This window comes from Eptesicus fuscus, chromosome 13 (assembly GCF_027574615.1).
Source record: "Eptesicus fuscus isolate TK198812 chromosome 13, DD_ASM_mEF_20220401, whole genome shotgun sequence".
NCBI lineage: Eukaryota > Metazoa > Chordata > Mammalia > Chiroptera > Vespertilionidae > Eptesicus > Eptesicus fuscus.
In genome coordinates, this window is record NC_072485.1 from 65,500,512 (window position 1) to 65,516,500 (window position 15,989).

Below are 15,989 nucleotides of genomic sequence, written 5' to 3' on the forward strand. Positions count from 1 at the left end.
GTCCTGACTCTCTGGGCAGGTCAAAGGCCGTGGGGCAGGAATGGCTCATCCCATTCCTGGGAGTGTGCTGGAGGAGCCCAGGTGTCCTGAAGGACCCAGAATGCATAGGAATTCCAATCCTGGCTCCTTGGGACTTTCTATTCCTAGACCTCAGTCATCTGTAAAATGAATGGCTTTCATTTTTGCTTTATCTCACACACCCCTATACTATAAGTTCTTTCATATTTGTATTGGACTGAATTGTGTCCCCCAAAATTCATATGTTGAAGCCCTAATCTGCAGCATGCGTGTATCTGGAGAGAGAGTTTTTAGGAGGTAATTAAGTTTAACTGAGGTCATAAGGATGGGACCCTGATCCAATAGGACTTGGCTTTATATGAAGAGGAAGAGCGAGACTCACAGATACACGCTCCGTGTGAGGACACAAAGTGAAGAGGTCAAGGCCATCTGCAAGGTAGGAAGAGGGACCACCCCAGAATACTATGCTGGCACCCTGATCTCAGAGTTCCAGCCTCTACAACTCTAAGAAGATAACTTTCTATTATTTAAATCACCTAGTCGATGACATTTTGCTGTGGTTGCTCGAGCTGACTAATACAATATTGTTTAATGGACTTGTTTTGTTTACTTGAATACACTTATATAAAAAGGAAACTTGACCTCTCTGTAAATGGAAAATCAGTAATGCTCACTATTAATAGAATGAATCAGGGCTGACCAGACACAGGGTCTTGAGCCCAAGATACTTTTAGGGGTTTATGAAAATACTTTAATTTTAATTTAAAAAATTAACAGAAGAAACAATAAATGTAATAATGAATCAGATCTGGATTATATTCTTTTTTTAAAAAGTATATTTTATTGATTTTTTTACAGAGAGGAAGGGAGAGGGAATAGAGAGTTAGAAACATTGATCAGCTGCCTCCTGCACACCCCCTACTGAGACTGTGCCCGCAACCAAGGTACATGCCCTTGACTGGAATCGAACCTGGGACCCTTCAGTCCGCAGGCCGACACTCTATCCACTTAGCCAAACCGGATAGGGCTGGATTATATTCTTATTTATACTAATGCAATAATAACATGTAATATTAAAAATATATATTTGTATTCATCTCAAAGAGGAAGAGAGAGGGAGAGAGAGATAGAAACATCAATGATGAGAGAGAATCATTGATTGGCTGCCTCCTGCACTGGGAATCAAGTCTGCAACCTGGGCATGTGCCCTGACTGGGAATCGAACTGTGACCTCCTGGTTCAATCACTGAGCCACGCCAGCTGGGCAATAAAATGTAATTTTTAATCTTTTTTTGTTTTAATGGAAGAAGGGGCCACCCAAGGTAAAAGTGACCAGGGCCCCTGAAAGTCAGAATGCAGCCCTGGAATGAGGTATCTATGAAATAGATGCCACGAGGATTTCAGTACCAGAGAAGAGAGTCTATAGAGTCCTACTGAATTGAAATAGAGAAGGGCTACAACTTAATAAATTGACAACCAAATTTGTCATTTGATTAAACTGTTACTTCAGATGAAACTTGTATTATTTTTCCTGCTTGTATATTGTTTTCCATAGAGTTGCTTTCATACGGATTATTTAGTAAAGTTCAGGTTTCAGAGTGCTTTTGCTTCGTAAATTTAGGCTCTGCTATGTTCGACCTTTTTGTTCAGTAAAACTTAAGATATCATGAAAACAAAACAAAAAGAAATATGCTGAACAAAGTTATCGGATTTGAGTTCAGCCTCCTAACTTAGTCAGTCTAACATGATTATTTTATTTGGGGTGGTTGCCCTGGTGCCGCTCCGGCCTGAGCTTTGTGTGAGCTACCTCCAGGCTATGGTCTGAGCCAGCAGGAGATACTAGTACACTCTGATCTGCATCAAATCAGAAAAATGTCTGGCTGTGTCTAAAGGACAGGACCCACTTCAGATTCCCCAAGGAGCCAGCTACAAAAAGCCTAGGACGCTGCTGTCTTGCGGGCAGCACTTAAGTAGATCTTCATCCAATTCAATATCAAGGGCATTCCTACTGGTTGAGACCCATATGGGGAGAACTTAATGGGACCTTCTCAGCAAATGGAATCATAGGAGTCCTCTGTAGGGAGTGATTCTGAAGACGTCCTTTCCTGGAATCATAGTCTACCTGAAGGAAAAATTTACATACAGACATTAATATGCATAAGTAGATATGTATATGTATACCTTTGTGCTTGGGAGATTGTCATAGTGTAAACCATGAACAGCCTTTTGTTTATGGACAATCCCATAATAAAACTCAGAAACCAAGACAAAAGGAATTGGCTTCCAGGGATCTGAGCCTTGCTGCCCATGCAAAGGTTGATTCGTTTTTATGCTTTTTATGATTTCCGCATTGGCAGAAGTTTTCATACCTTCTATGTTTTTTAAAATAACTCAAAATTTTATTACTAAAAATAGAAAATTTGAGTACATTTAGAAAAATAGAAAAAGTAGAAATTGCTATTAACCTTGTGCATTAAATAAGCAAGCAATGGTATCCCAATCATTTTCTTGATTATTAATGAGGTTAAATACTTGTATTTTTTTTAGTAGTTATGTTTTCTCTTTGATCAAATGTTCATGTCCTTTGCCTTTATAGTACTTATTATAGTTGCTTTGTTTTTCATATCAGGTTATAGGATCTCTTTATATAAAAATCTATATATATAAAAGCTTAAGCAACCATTATGACAGAATGACCAGAACGACCGGTAGCTATGATGTGCACACTGACCACCAGGGGGCAGATGCTCAATGCAGGAGCTGCCTCTTGGTGGTCAGTGTGCTCCCACAGCCAGCCTCCTGTGATCCCGCCCGCCTGCTGGCTAGCCCCCCATAGGCTCCTATGAGGGGGCTGGCTGGCCAACCTCCCGGGGTCCCTCCCCCTGGCTGGCCAGCCCCCCCATAGGCCTCGATCACTGGCCAGGCCGAGGGACCCCACCTGTGCACGAATTCGTGCACCGGGCCTCTAGTAAAATATAATTTAAAAGGAAATGGGGTTTATAGTGAAAAATTTTCCTTCCCTTCCCATACACAGTCACTTAGTTACCCTCCCCAGGGACCATCACAGTATCTTGTATCTTCCAGACATGCTGCAGGCATATAAAGGTGAATATTATATTACTAGAGGCCCGATGCACAAAATTTGTGCTAGAGTAGGCCTTCCTTCCCCCTGCTGCTGGCACCGGCTTCCCTCTGGCACCCGGGACCTGGGCTTCGCTCTGGCTGCCAGCAGGCACCTGGGACTCCTGGCTTCCCTCCAGCCGCCGGCTTCGTCTGGAAGGACATCCAGTCTAATTAGCATATTACCCTTTTATTATTATAGATGATTACACAATCATTTATTGTCCAAATATCAATTCATTACTCCTCACACCTACTGTTAAGAGCCCCATTTTACAGATGAGGAAATGGAGAGGCTAAGTAATTTGCCCAAGGTTTTTCAGATAATAATAGTCGAGCTGGGGTTGAAGCCTGATTATTTGTACCTGGGAGTTATAATTTTCAAAGTTCCTCCACTTCTGTGAGCTTAGCCTCACTGTGGTCCTGGGAAGGAGGTGGGAGGCTCCACAGCCCACCCAAGGCCATGCTGCACTGGGGGCCCATGTGGAACCAGAATCCAGGTTCTCCTTGGGGCTGTTTCTGGCACACACACAAAGGTCTGCATTGTGTAAGGACAAGGCCATGCACGCGGGCCTCCCAGCTGTATGGGCGGTTAGAGTCCATCCCAGGATGGGGAGGCTGGGTTAAATCCATGACTAAATTCAGTTCACTTCGGGGTTGTAGGGTTTCTGGATGAGAAAGGAAGGAGAGCCGCAGAACTCTGGACAGACTTTGCTCCACATTATGGAACTGCTTTCAGTTTCCACAGGCATTGCGACCACACCTTTTCTTATTCTGTTCTCTCTTCTGGGAACACACTCATCCAAGTTCTTCCTCTAGCGAACTCCCCCTGTGTGGCAATGCACTTGGGTTTTTATGTCTTCCAGGAAACCTAGCCCCTCTCTGAGGTTGCATCAGGTGACCCCTACTCCAGGCTCCCACAGCACCAGGTGGCTCCCTAGATCCTCCTGCTTACCACTTTGCATTAAAAACGCAGGGGCCGCATTCTTTCCCTCAAGGGCAAGGACCCCACTTTCTCATCGTGCTGTTCCCTAAAGGTCAGGGCCCGACACTCAGTAGTAAATGCATGTTAACTGAGACGAATGACCAGAGGTAGGGCGAAACGCCCGGGTTCCCTCATCTCTACCTAGGTTAAGATTGTGGCCAGTGTCCTCTTCATTTCTGGCATGTAGAGGAAGCCCAGTTAAAGTTCATTGAATTGAATTAAACAATTAATCGTTCTGCAAATACATCGTACGTCTGCGCAGAAAAGCAATTCGGTTCCAAGACACTTAGATAAAAACCCCGTGAGGTGGTGGGCACAGAGCTCAAAATAGGGGCTCAAAGCATGCTCATTTCCTCCTCAGCTGGACTGAAAGCGCTGGGGGTAAGGAAAGTGGGTTCAGTCCTCCCAAGGCGTCTCATTATTACTAGGGCATTCTTCCCCAGATGCTGCTCGGTGCCCAGGGACTGCTCTTCTCCGGCGGCCTCAGCTCCAGGCTGGGGAATGGGTCTCTGCCCTTAACGCTCCTGGCCCCTTGGGGAGGCACACAGTAGGCCCGCAGGTTGTAATAGATCGGTGGTAAAATAAGGGAGGTTCCTGAAATCCGTCTCGGGGCCGCCCCCACCCACTGTTTTCCCAATCGACACATAGCAGGCACTTAGTAAATATTTAATCTAATAAAGGAACCAAAGCAAGAGAGAATGGTTCCAACAGCGCCCCTGGCGGCGCTCTTCACCGCGCCGTCACCAGGGAGAAACGACCCTCAATTGCGCCATCGAAGGCTAGACCGCACAAAGGATCTCAACTGCCAGGGCAGGGGCCTTTGGAGGGCATATAGTGTATGCTGTGCCCCACCCCTTTTTAGAGATGGGGCAAGGGGCCCAGAAAAGGGAAATGACGTGTCCAGGGGGCTCCAAATATTCGCTAGGGGGGCTCAGGGCAGCGGTTTGAGGGTGGAGGCCGCCGAGCGAGCTGTCGGGAGCGGCGTTTGCAGAACCAGCATCCTGCACAGACTTGGGGCGGGTATGTGTTTGGAGCGGCGGGGAGCTGGGGGAGCCCGGGCGCGGCGTCCGGCAGCGGAGTGGAACCAGAACCCGGATGGGCGGACCCCAGCCCCGCGCCCCGGAGCGCTCGCCGCCTGGTGCACGGCGCCCCCCAGTGGGACGCCAAGGTCTAGCCACGCCGCGCGCTCCCAGGCCCGCCGCTCTCCCGACAAAGTGCGCGAGTTCCAGGGATCCAGCCCACCGCGCCAGGGGCCGGGCCGGGCCGGGGCCGGTAGTCTCCTGCCCTCGGCGGCTTCCCGTTAGCAGCGGAGTCGGCGGGGAGCAGGTTCCCACGGTCCCTCCGCCAGCTTGCGGGCGCGCGGGCGCGCGGGCGGGGCTTCCGGAGGCGGGGTCCTCGGTGCGGGACGAGCCCGGGCCGCCGGCTGTTCTCTGTCGCTGCGGTCACCGGAGCCCACACTCGGTCCCGAGATGACGGCGTGCAAGCGGGTGGCGAAGGTAAGCGCACGTAGGTGACCCCTTTCTCATGGCTCCCCGCGCCGTCCCCAGTCCCTCCGCCCTCCGTCCCTCCCCGCACTTCTCCGCGCGCACTTGTTCGTGCAGGTTCCGGGGCCGCTGAACCCTGTTACCCCCGCCCCCTCCCAGAGGAAGAAGGGTCTGCGGGAGGGGTCGGAGCTGGAGTTTGGGGAGCGGAGGGGCATTTCGTGGCGCTGTCTCCCTCAGCCGCAAGGAAGAGGGGGATGAGCCGGCGCTCCGCAAACTGGTTTCAGTTTCTTTTCACCTGCCAGAAACCTGTGATAGCGGTTGCTTGCGCCTTAGGTGCTGAAGGGTTCCAGGAGCCAGGCGGGGTGGGGTGGGCTTGAACGGAGATATAACCAGGACAAGGTCCTTGTCTTGGAATAGCCCGGGACCCGCCTTCTAATTTGGTACCTACATCACTAGAGCCCCGAGATGTCGGGGGTGGGGGGGGAGGTGTGGGGCGGGGAGAGAGGTGCTGAGTAGAAGTTGGGAACAAAGGTTCCCTGGGTATTTTCAGGAGGAAAAACTATCGAAGCGGACCTGGAAGGTGTCCTGGAGTAAGAGTGTGCATTCATTCGTTCTACAAATGTTGAATACCTACTATGTGCTGGTTCCTGTGCAGAGATGAGCAAAAATCCTGCCCTCACTCGGCTTTCTTTCCAGTCGGGGACACAATTTGAAATGAAGTCTGGAAGGATGGGGAACAGAGGATTTCCCCCAGGAGGTGGGGAAACGCAGGGTGTTTTCAGGACCGGGTGGAGCCAGGAGATAGAAGGGGAAGGAAAGCAATCCTGGTGCAGTGAGTCTGACACCCCCCAGACTCTGACCTCAGAAGTGCCCCTCTAATGTGCAGAGTGGGGGACAGGCTTGAGGAGGGTCACAGGGGGTGCCTGCTACCCTCAGCCTTTGAGAGGGAGGCGGTCCCAGATTGGGGCACCTGGAGCAGACACAACCCAGAACTGAAATCTCAAGGTTGGGCAGAGGGTCTTCCAGCCAAGTGGGAAAGAGCTAGGAGCTGTATTTGGTATTTATCCCACTGGCACCATTAGGTGCCAAGCAATTTACACATTGGTCATTTCATCTAATTGTCATTTGCCCCCATTTTACAGATGAGGAAATTGAGGCTCAGAATCACTTGGTTGTCAGGGTCATCCAGTAGGGTGTGAAGGGGCTGGGATTTGAGTCCAGGTGGATGGGGCTCCAACCAGCAGCTTCTTTCGGGGGCCTCTCTGCTTTCATTTTCTGTTCCTTTGAGTCAGGTAATTTCCTTATAGGCCTCAGGAAGGAGCTGGGCATCCTTGCTTGGGTTTCCACATTCTCGGGCTTGGGGAAAGTTTTGGCAGAACTCACCTATAAGAGTTATGTTCCAGTTATAGTAAGCCAGGAAGTGTCTATCCCACAGCTTCTCCGTTCAACCTTGGCCTTCGTTGTTTCCAAAGAGTCACAGATTATATTGGAACTAGGACTTGGAGTAGCAGATGCTTCTAGTTTGGGGTAAATTGATAAATGAGGGTCAGATACTTTGGACAGAAGTAGTTTGTTGGCATGAACAGAGATGGAGTATGGGCTGAACCTAGGAAATGGGAAACGGGTGTTTTATACACTGAGTGGCCAGATTATTATGATCTCTGAACGCATAATAATCTGGCCACTCAGTGTATATCTTATATAATAAAAGGCTAATATGCAAATTGTCCTCTTGACCAGGAGTTCGACCAGCAGGCAGGCTGGCCAACCACTCATGTCCCCTCCCCCTGGCCAGGCTGGCTGGACCCCACCCATGCACGAATTCATGCACCGGGCCTCTAATATATATATATATATATATATATGTATATATATATATATATATATATATGTATATGAATACACACACACACACACACACACACACACACATTGAGTGGCCAGATTATTATGCATTCAGAGATCATAATAATATGGCCACTCAGTGTATATTGGGGGGCAGATAAAGTTCAGGTGGTCCACAGTGCTAAGGGACCCCTCCTCGTGGATGGGCTGTGAGAAGCTTTCTCTCTGCTTTTGTTTACAGCAGGGTCTGTCTCTCCACCTTGCCACCATTGACGTTTTGGGCTAGATAATATTTTGTAGGATGTCTGTGAGCATCCCTGGCCTCGGCCCACTAAATGCCAGTAGCATCCCCCATTCTGTGTTCCAGAGCCTATGACCTGCCCTTGAATGTCTTTTAATCTTTCAATTGTTGCCCCCACCAAAGGTCTGTTGTCCCACAGGATGAACCCTGAAAGGGAGAGGGCTCCTTGGTCCAATAAGTTGGAGAAGTACTGTATGTTGTGGGCTCGCATCTTGGAGGTTCACGACACACAATAGCACATTAAAGACTTGGGACGTCCTGCCGTGGAGAAATCTGTTTAGCCAGCGTTTCCCAGAGCCCTTGACCGTGGTAACTGTTAACCTTGCAGGAGACACACATTCTCTGACTGGGCCCTCTGCCTTGGTGCCTCTCCCCTTCTCTGTGGGGTGGGCTCCTTTAATGCCCCATGATCCAGCTCAGTGTCACCTTCCGCAGAGCCTTCCTGCTGTCCCCTCCTCTCCTTCCCCGTTACTGTCCACGTCATCACACCCCTGGTTCTTCCATTGCTCCAGGGAAGGTCTTGAGGACTGGGCCCTGTCTTAGTCAGGTGTTAGCAGAGGCTGCTCAGGCAGGGCTGCTGGGAGAATTCAGTGACGTGCAGGTGACTGGGCCACGTTTCTAGGAAGGTGAGTCACTCCTGTCCCTTGTTTCTCTGTGTGGTGTGTGGACTTCTGCTTTGCATGGTCTGAGTCACCTCCCTCTCTCACCCTGGGACGGAGGGGTCTGCCAGGCACAGGGTGATGTCTCGGCTGCTGTGAGCCTGTAAGGACACACTGTCACGCTGGACACTAGTGGATGCTAGGGAGGGCCAGAGGGAGGGAGGGTATTAGGGCCTTGTGACTCCCTAGGAAAAGGACTAGAGGATGGAGGTTAAGTGCCTTGGTTTCAGGAGAAACGACTCCTAAGAGAGTTGACTCCCAAGTTCTAACATCTGGAAGCAGTGACCTTCATGTGCCCTTCACCTGGCACCTCCAGAGCTGTGTGAGACTAACACCGGCTGTCACTTAAAAGTACTTAGCACCGGCTTGGCACATACTAAGGGCTCAATAAATGGGAGCTCTGACTTCGCTGGCTTCTGCCCGATTTGGGACTTAGGACAGCTTGTGCTGGGGCAGGGGGAAGCGGCTGAAGTAGGGGAGACTAAGCCAACTGCCCCCCCCCCGCCCCCCAGGAGCTGGAGGATCTTCAGAAGGACCTTCCCCACTACCTGCGGAACCTGTCCAGCGATGATGCGGATGTCCTGGTGTGGCACGTCGTCCTTCTGCCCGTGAGTGTCCCTGGGATCCTGGTCCTGGGTTGGGGTGACTTAGGCCAGGGGCCTGGGCAGGGATGGTTAGGACGGGGCAAGAATTTTCCCTGTGTTGGGGTCCCTTTTTTTTTACTGCCTCTGCCATTGGTAGAGGGGTCTCTCTCTGAATTTATTGCTTCTGAGGTTGAAGCAGATACCCTTTCGTTCGTCCATGCTGTCGCAAATGGTAAGATTTTATTCTTTAGAAAAACAAAGAAAAGATTTCTTGGACCTGTGTCAGGGGCCAGAGATTAACTTCCTGCTTCCCACAATTGATCGAGGGTAAAGAGTGGTTCCCCAAATTATGCCAACCTCAGAGTGTTCCCCAGACATTTGGTAGATCAGGACTGTCAGGGAAGCTGACATGTACACAAGTGGCGAGAGAGAGCACGCTTCATCAGAAGGGGTCAGGGGTAATGGACACAGAAATGAGTCCGTTGAGCTGAGAATACTTTTCTTTAGGAGGCCCTTCTCCAACAGTGTTAGTGCTTAATTCCATGGAGTTGTGTTGTTCAGATTTCAGAGCTCACAGATGAGATGCGAAAGTCATTTAGCCTTCTGTGAGGCCTCACCCTTGGCCTTGTCTCTGCTTCCTGGTCCCACCCACTTCTTGTTATTCAAGAACATAAATGCTGAGACATTTTATCTGCCCACTAGTTGCCCCCTCTCTTATTTCAGACACATCCAAGACCACTGTGGCTTCTGTTTTGCCTTTTGCTAAGGCAGAGGAGTTCTCTTAAAAACCTGACTGTGCCTAAATGTGTATGCCATTCTGTCTTTGTCCTGTCTTCTCAGCAGCAAAGGTTCTGAAAGGTCTGGAGCTTTGGCACCAGCCTGGACTGGGGTCACCGAAGTTCTGGGGTTCCTTCTGTCTCGGGGTGGAGCACCGTGTTCATGTGTGGAAATAGAGTCCAGGGCTGGGTTCCCATCCCAGCCCTGCCACTGTGGGCCTGGGCAAGTTACTTACGTGCATTGAACTTGAGTTTCCTCACATGGAATTGGAGATGCTGATAGTCATGAGTTTTCATAATACTTATAACAGCTGACACAAATGTAGTGCTTGCCATGTGCCAGGCCCTGTTCTAAGTCCTTAGCATAACTCTTTTAATCCTCACAGAAGCCCTATGAAGAAGTGTATTATTTTGCCCAAATGGAAGCACAGAGGTCACACAGCTAGTGAGGAGCAGAGCCAAGATGCACACCCAGGCAGTGTCCAAAGTCCATGCAACCCCTACAGTCTGCTACACGGCCTAATGTGTGCCAAGCCCTTAGCACAGGGCAGCACAGAGTAGGTGCTCAGGCAAGCCTTCAGGTTGCTCAAACTCTGGAGGATTTCCTACTGGGTCCCAGCAGCTTCCATCCCTCGATCTCTTTAGCCACTGTATTCTTTCTTTATTTTAAGTCACGATAAAATACACATAACAGTATTTACCATCTTAACCATTGTTATGTTTACAGTTCAGTGGCACTGAGTCTATTCACATTCTTGTGCAACCAGCACCACCATCCATCTCCAGAGCTCTTTCATCTTCCCCAAACTCCGTACCCATGAAGCACTAACTCCCCATTCTTCCTTCTCTCCAGTCCCTGCTAACTTTCTAATTTATATCAATGAATTTGACTAGTCTAGATATCTTCAAAATGTGTTCTTTTTTGTCTAGCATATTTTACTGAGCATAATGTCTTCAGAGTTCATCCATGGTGTGGCATGTGTCAGAATTTCCTTCCTTTTTAAAATATATTTTTTATTGATTTCAGAGAGGAAGGGAGAGGGAGAGTGAATCATTGATCGGCTGCCTCTTGCATGTCTTGCATACCCCCCTTCCTCCCGTTCCCCCCCCCCCCCCCCCCCGCAATTGATCCTGCAATCCAGGTATGTGCCCTGATTGGGATTTGACCTGTGTGACCTCCTGGTTCATGGGTTGACAATCACTGAGCCACACCAGCCAGGCTGAATTCCCTTCTTTTTTTTTTTTAAAAATATATTTTATTGATTTTTTACAGAGAGGAAGGAGAGGGAGAGGGATAGAGAGTTAGAAACATCGATGAGAGAGAAACATCCATCAGCTGCCTCCTGCACACCTCCCTACTGGGGATGTGCCCGCAACCAAGGTACATGCCCTTGACCAGAATCGAATCTGGGACCTTTCAGTCCGCAGGCCGATGCCCTATCCACTGAGCCAAACTGGTTTGGGCTGAATTCCCTTCCTCTTCAAGGTTGAATAATATTCCATGGTACGTTCATGCCACATTTTGCTTAAGCATTCATTCATAGATGGACATTTGGGTTGTTTCCAGGGTTTGCTATAATGAATGACGCAGCTGTGAATGCGGGTGTACAAATACCTGTTTGAGTCCTTGCTTTCACTTCTTTTGAGTATATCACCAGAAGTGGAATTGTTGGGCCATATGGTAATTCTGTTTAAATTTTTGAGGGACCACTGTACGGCTTTCCACAGTGGCTGCCCTATTTTACATCTCCAGTCCCCTGAGTTCTTCCGGTTTCCTCACTTTCTCCATTTCATCCCCTCCAACCACGGTGTTCTCCTGTATTTGCTAACAGCTCCCAAACAGAGGATGTGTGTCCTTCTCTTCCGTAATTCTCAGGAAGGCTTTAAACTGAGATGACCATTTGCAACAACATGGATAGACCTTGAAGGTAGACGGAGAAAGACAGATACTGTATGATCTCACGTCAATGAGGAATCTAAAAAAAATAAGTAAAAATAGCAAACCCCAAAACTCCAAGAAAAAGAGATCAGAGGGTGGAGGGAGGGGGAAATGAAGGAAAGTGGTCAAAAGATGCAAACTTCCAGTTATAAGGTAAGTAAATGCTGGGAATGCGATATATAATGTGATGATCATAGCTAACACCGCTGTAGGTCTATAGGAAGGTTGTTTTAAGAGAGTAGATCCTGCCCTAGCTGGGTTGGCTCAGTGGATAGAGCATGGGCCTGTGGACTGAAGGGTCCCAGGTTCTATTCTGGTCAAGGGCACATGCCCGGGTTGTGCCCGGGTTGTGGGCACATGCCTGGGTTGTGGGGCTTGCAGGAGGCAGCCAGTCAATGATTCTCTCTTATCACTGATGTTTCTATCTTTTTCTCCCTCTCCCTTCCTCTCTGAAATCAATAAAAATATATTAAAAAAAAAAAAGAGTAGATCCTAACAGTTCTCATCACAAGGAGAAACATTTTTTTTCTTTTCTTTTTCTTGTATCTATATGAGAAGATAAGCGTTAGCTGGTACTGTTAAGGTAATTATTTCACAATACATGAAAATCTAATCTTCAGGCTATACACCTCAAACTTATATAATGGTGTGTGCCAATTATTTCTCAATAAATCTGGGCAAAGGTTAATTATCTGTACCAAAAAAAAAAAAAGAAAAAAAAAAAAAAGATGACATGGCCCTTAGAGCTCATTTAGTCAAACTTTACCCGCTTTTCAAATGAGGAAACTGAGGCCTAGAGATGGGAGGCGCTGGCCTGGGTCACCCAGCAAAAGCCAGAATCCGGCTTGTGCCCCCCTCCGCCCCCAGGTCAGAGTTCTTTTGTGATTCCACTCTTCCACTAACCCATGGCTCAGTTGCCAAATAAATGCATGTGCCATCTGTCCCCATTCATGATTCTTTTTTTTCTTTTTTAAAATATATTTTATTGATTTCCCACAGAGAGGAAGAGAGAGGGACAGAGAGTTAGAAACATCGATGAGAGAGAAACATCGATCAGCTGCCTCCTGCACCCCCCCCCACTGGGGATGTGCCCACAACCAAGGTACATGCCCCTGACCGGAATCGAACCTGGGACTCTTGAGTCTGCAGGCTGACGCTCTATCCACTGAGCCAAACCGGCCTCGGCTCATGGTTCTTTTTCGGAGTAGAGTAGAAGCTGCCTTGGACCCTGGGGTGGGGGCAGGGAAGGGGGAAACGGGACCAAGGCCCGAGGAGGAAAATGATCTTTTCAGAGCAGCCCTGCCTCGGAACAGAGCTTCACTCCTTTCCTTATCCAGGAGAGGCCGCCCTACAACCTCAGGGCCTTCAACGTGCGCATCAACTTCCCCGAGGAATATCCAATGAGACCCCCCACGGTGACGTTCACAACCAGGATCTACCACCCCAACGTGGGCATCGATGGCCAGGTGTGCCTACCCATCATCAGCGATAACAACTGGAAGCTTTATACCAAGGCCTACCAAGGTGGGCGGGGTTCTGCCTCCAGGGAGGGGCCCCTGCTGGAGAGGGGTTGTGGGGCTGATTTTGAGTTAGCAAATACCCAAAAGAGAAGAGAGAAAAATTGTGGGTCTCAGTGGAGTCTGTTGTTGGATGGAAGGGATGCGTCCTGAGATACCTGCTCCTGCTTCTGTTCTTACACGTGGGCAGGTGTGACAACAGCGTGTCTGTGGGTCACGGGAGAGAAGCAGCTGAGCTCTAGAGGGACGGGCTGGGGATAAGAAGGCCGCCGCTCTCTATCTGTGGACCTTGGTGAAGTCTCCACTCCTTTCCGGGGCTCAGTGCCCTGAAGGACAGTTGAGGGGGTTGGCCCAGTAACGACAATCCACATCGCTCAATTAAGCACTTGGGCACTATGCGGAGAGCTTCACACATAATCTCATGGAATCCCCTGAGCAACTCCACAAGCTAGTGCTCTCCTTAGCCCCATTTATTTTTTATTTTATTTTTTTATACTTTATTGATTTTTTACAGAGAGGAAGAGAGAGGGATAGAGAATTAGAAACATCGAGGAGAGAGAAACATCGATCAGCTGCCTCCTGCACACCCCCTACTGGGTATGTGCCCGCAACCAAGGTACATGCCCTTGACCGGAATCGAACCTGGGACCTTTCAGTCCTCAGGCCGACGCTCTATCCACTGAGCCAAACCGGTCTCGGCCTTAGTCCCATTTAGTGGATGAGCACACTGAGGCACCGAGAGGTGAGGCACTTGCCTGAGGTCGTTCAGCTGGCCGGCGGCAGCGCTGGGACGCGGAGCCCGGCTTGGCTGGCGAGCTCGGCGCCATCCAGCAGGTCTTTCTGCAGTGATGGGAGTGTTGTGTGCCCTGTCCAGTTCCACCGTCAGTGGCCACGGTGTGGCTGTTGAGCGCTTGAAATGTGGCCAGTGGGCCGAGGAACTGAGTTCCTGGTTGTAGTTCATTTCAATTCATTGAAAACGCGATAAGCACAGGTGGCTATTGGCTCAAGTCAGTGTGCGATCTCTCTTGCCTCTGGACGATCTCGGTTCTTAACCCCGGCAAGGAGGGTCCTGGGGTGGGGGCGGGAAGGGAGTGCTCCTTGGATGACCTTCAGGGGACCCGTGAAGCACTCTTACCTCAGAGCTACCTGTTTGTGCCCTTTTACACGTGCCTGGGGAGACGGGCCCCTGCCTTCACCAGGTTCCCAAAAGGCATCTGTGCAAGATCAACCACCGGGCAGTCGTGGTTCTCAGTCTTTAGCCTCAGAACGCTTTCTCCCAAATAAAAGTTCATTTGGAACCCTAATATCAAACAGAGGGAAACGAAGTGGTTCTTGTTGAAAAGGGAGTGGGACCCAGACACCCCACGGATCTCATCACGGAACATAGTTTAGAAACCACGGATAGAACCAGTCAGAGCTTTCGGCATCGTCAGCTGGGAATGTGTGGGGCATTCAGGTTGGTTAGGGCCGTGGTCGGCAAACCGCGGCTCGCGAGCCACATGCGGCTCTTTGGCCCCTTGAGTGTGGCTCTTCCACAAAATACCACGTGCGGGCGCACACGTACAGTGCGGTGGAAACTTCGTGGCCCACGCGCAGAAGTCGGTTTTCGGCTCTCAAAAGAAATGTCAATCGTTGTGCTGTTGATATTTGGCTCTGTTGACTAATGAGTTTGCCGACCACTGGGTTAGGGCGTCATCCTGAGAGGTGGAACCGTCTTGGGGGTCCCCCAGGGAGTGAGCATGGAGTTTCAGGGGAACCTGGGAGTGGGCAGCCATCGGACCCTTCCCCGGATTTCTCTCTCCGTCCTCATGTCCTGCTCTGGCCTCTCTCCCCAGTCTTGGAGGCCCTCAACGTGCTGGTGAATAAACCGGACCTGAGGGAGCCCCTGCGCCTGGAGCTTGCTGACCTGCTAACACAGAACTCGGAGCAGTTCTACAGGAGCGCAGAAGAGTTCACCCTCCAGTTTGGAGAACCCCGGCCCTCCTAGCTCCGGTTCTGGCCCTCTGCACCGGGTCCTGTCCGTGTGATGGACGGACACACCGCATGGACTGGGGCCAGAGCCTCTTGGTGGCCCGTGTCCTGCTCAGTTTTTCTGTGTTTTTCCTTTCTTAGGTTGTTAGTTGTTAGTTGTGTGTGTGGTATGTGTGGACCCAGTTCCAGGTTCACCTGGCCACAGGTGTGCTTTCCACTCCCTTTCTGTGCCCCAGAGCCAAGCGGTTTAGGTTTGCAGAGTCACAGGCCAGCTCCTACGATGGCTCCGTCTTAGAGATCACCTTCCAGGCCAGCTCGCGGGGAAATGAGCCCAGCAGCCAACCAGAAAACCCCTGGGACCCAGGCGCCTGGGGGAGTGGGGGCGGGAGGCGGGCACTTGGAAGGGAGTCCCTTGCAATTGGGTGATTTGTTGATTACATTATCAGCCAGGCTGTGTAGATTTAAGTGCTAAACCTTTTCTTTCCCACTGATGAATCACTAAGTGAAGAATCTCATCTCTGTCCCAGAAATCCGACTACACAGTTTCCAAACCACTTGCAATCCCATTAGGTTGGGGGCCAGGCTTCAGGCTGGGAGGAGTGGCCCCTTCAGCTTCCAGTCAAGGGGGAGTCACGGGAAGCATGTGTTTTTCCAGCCATTAAAGTCTCAGATGACTTGTGGAGTCTGGCTCCGTGTTCATTGAGGGGATGGGGCGGTTTCATCAGGAGAAGAGGAGGCTGGGGAGTTAGCTGCTGTCTAAAAAAAGGCGGGACCCTACTTCCCATGAACT

The 15,989-nt window shown here is 49.9% G+C and overlaps 1 protein-coding gene across 1 annotated transcript; it reads left to right on the forward strand.

The window, feature by feature from the left end:
- The first annotated feature begins 5,169 nt into the window (after positions 1-5,169).
- UBE2L6 (ubiquitin conjugating enzyme E2 L6) lies at positions 5,170-15,881 on the forward strand. Its single transcript, XM_054725773.1, has 4 exons — positions 5,170-5,619; positions 8,925-9,020; positions 13,049-13,235; positions 15,064-15,881. The coding sequence occupies exons 1-4, from the start codon at positions 5,593-5,595 to the stop codon at positions 15,213-15,215; spliced, it is 462 nt and encodes a 153-aa protein (XP_054581748.1). The 5' UTR covers positions 5,170-5,592; the 3' UTR covers positions 15,216-15,881.
- The last annotated feature ends 108 nt before the right edge of the window (positions 15,882-15,989 follow it).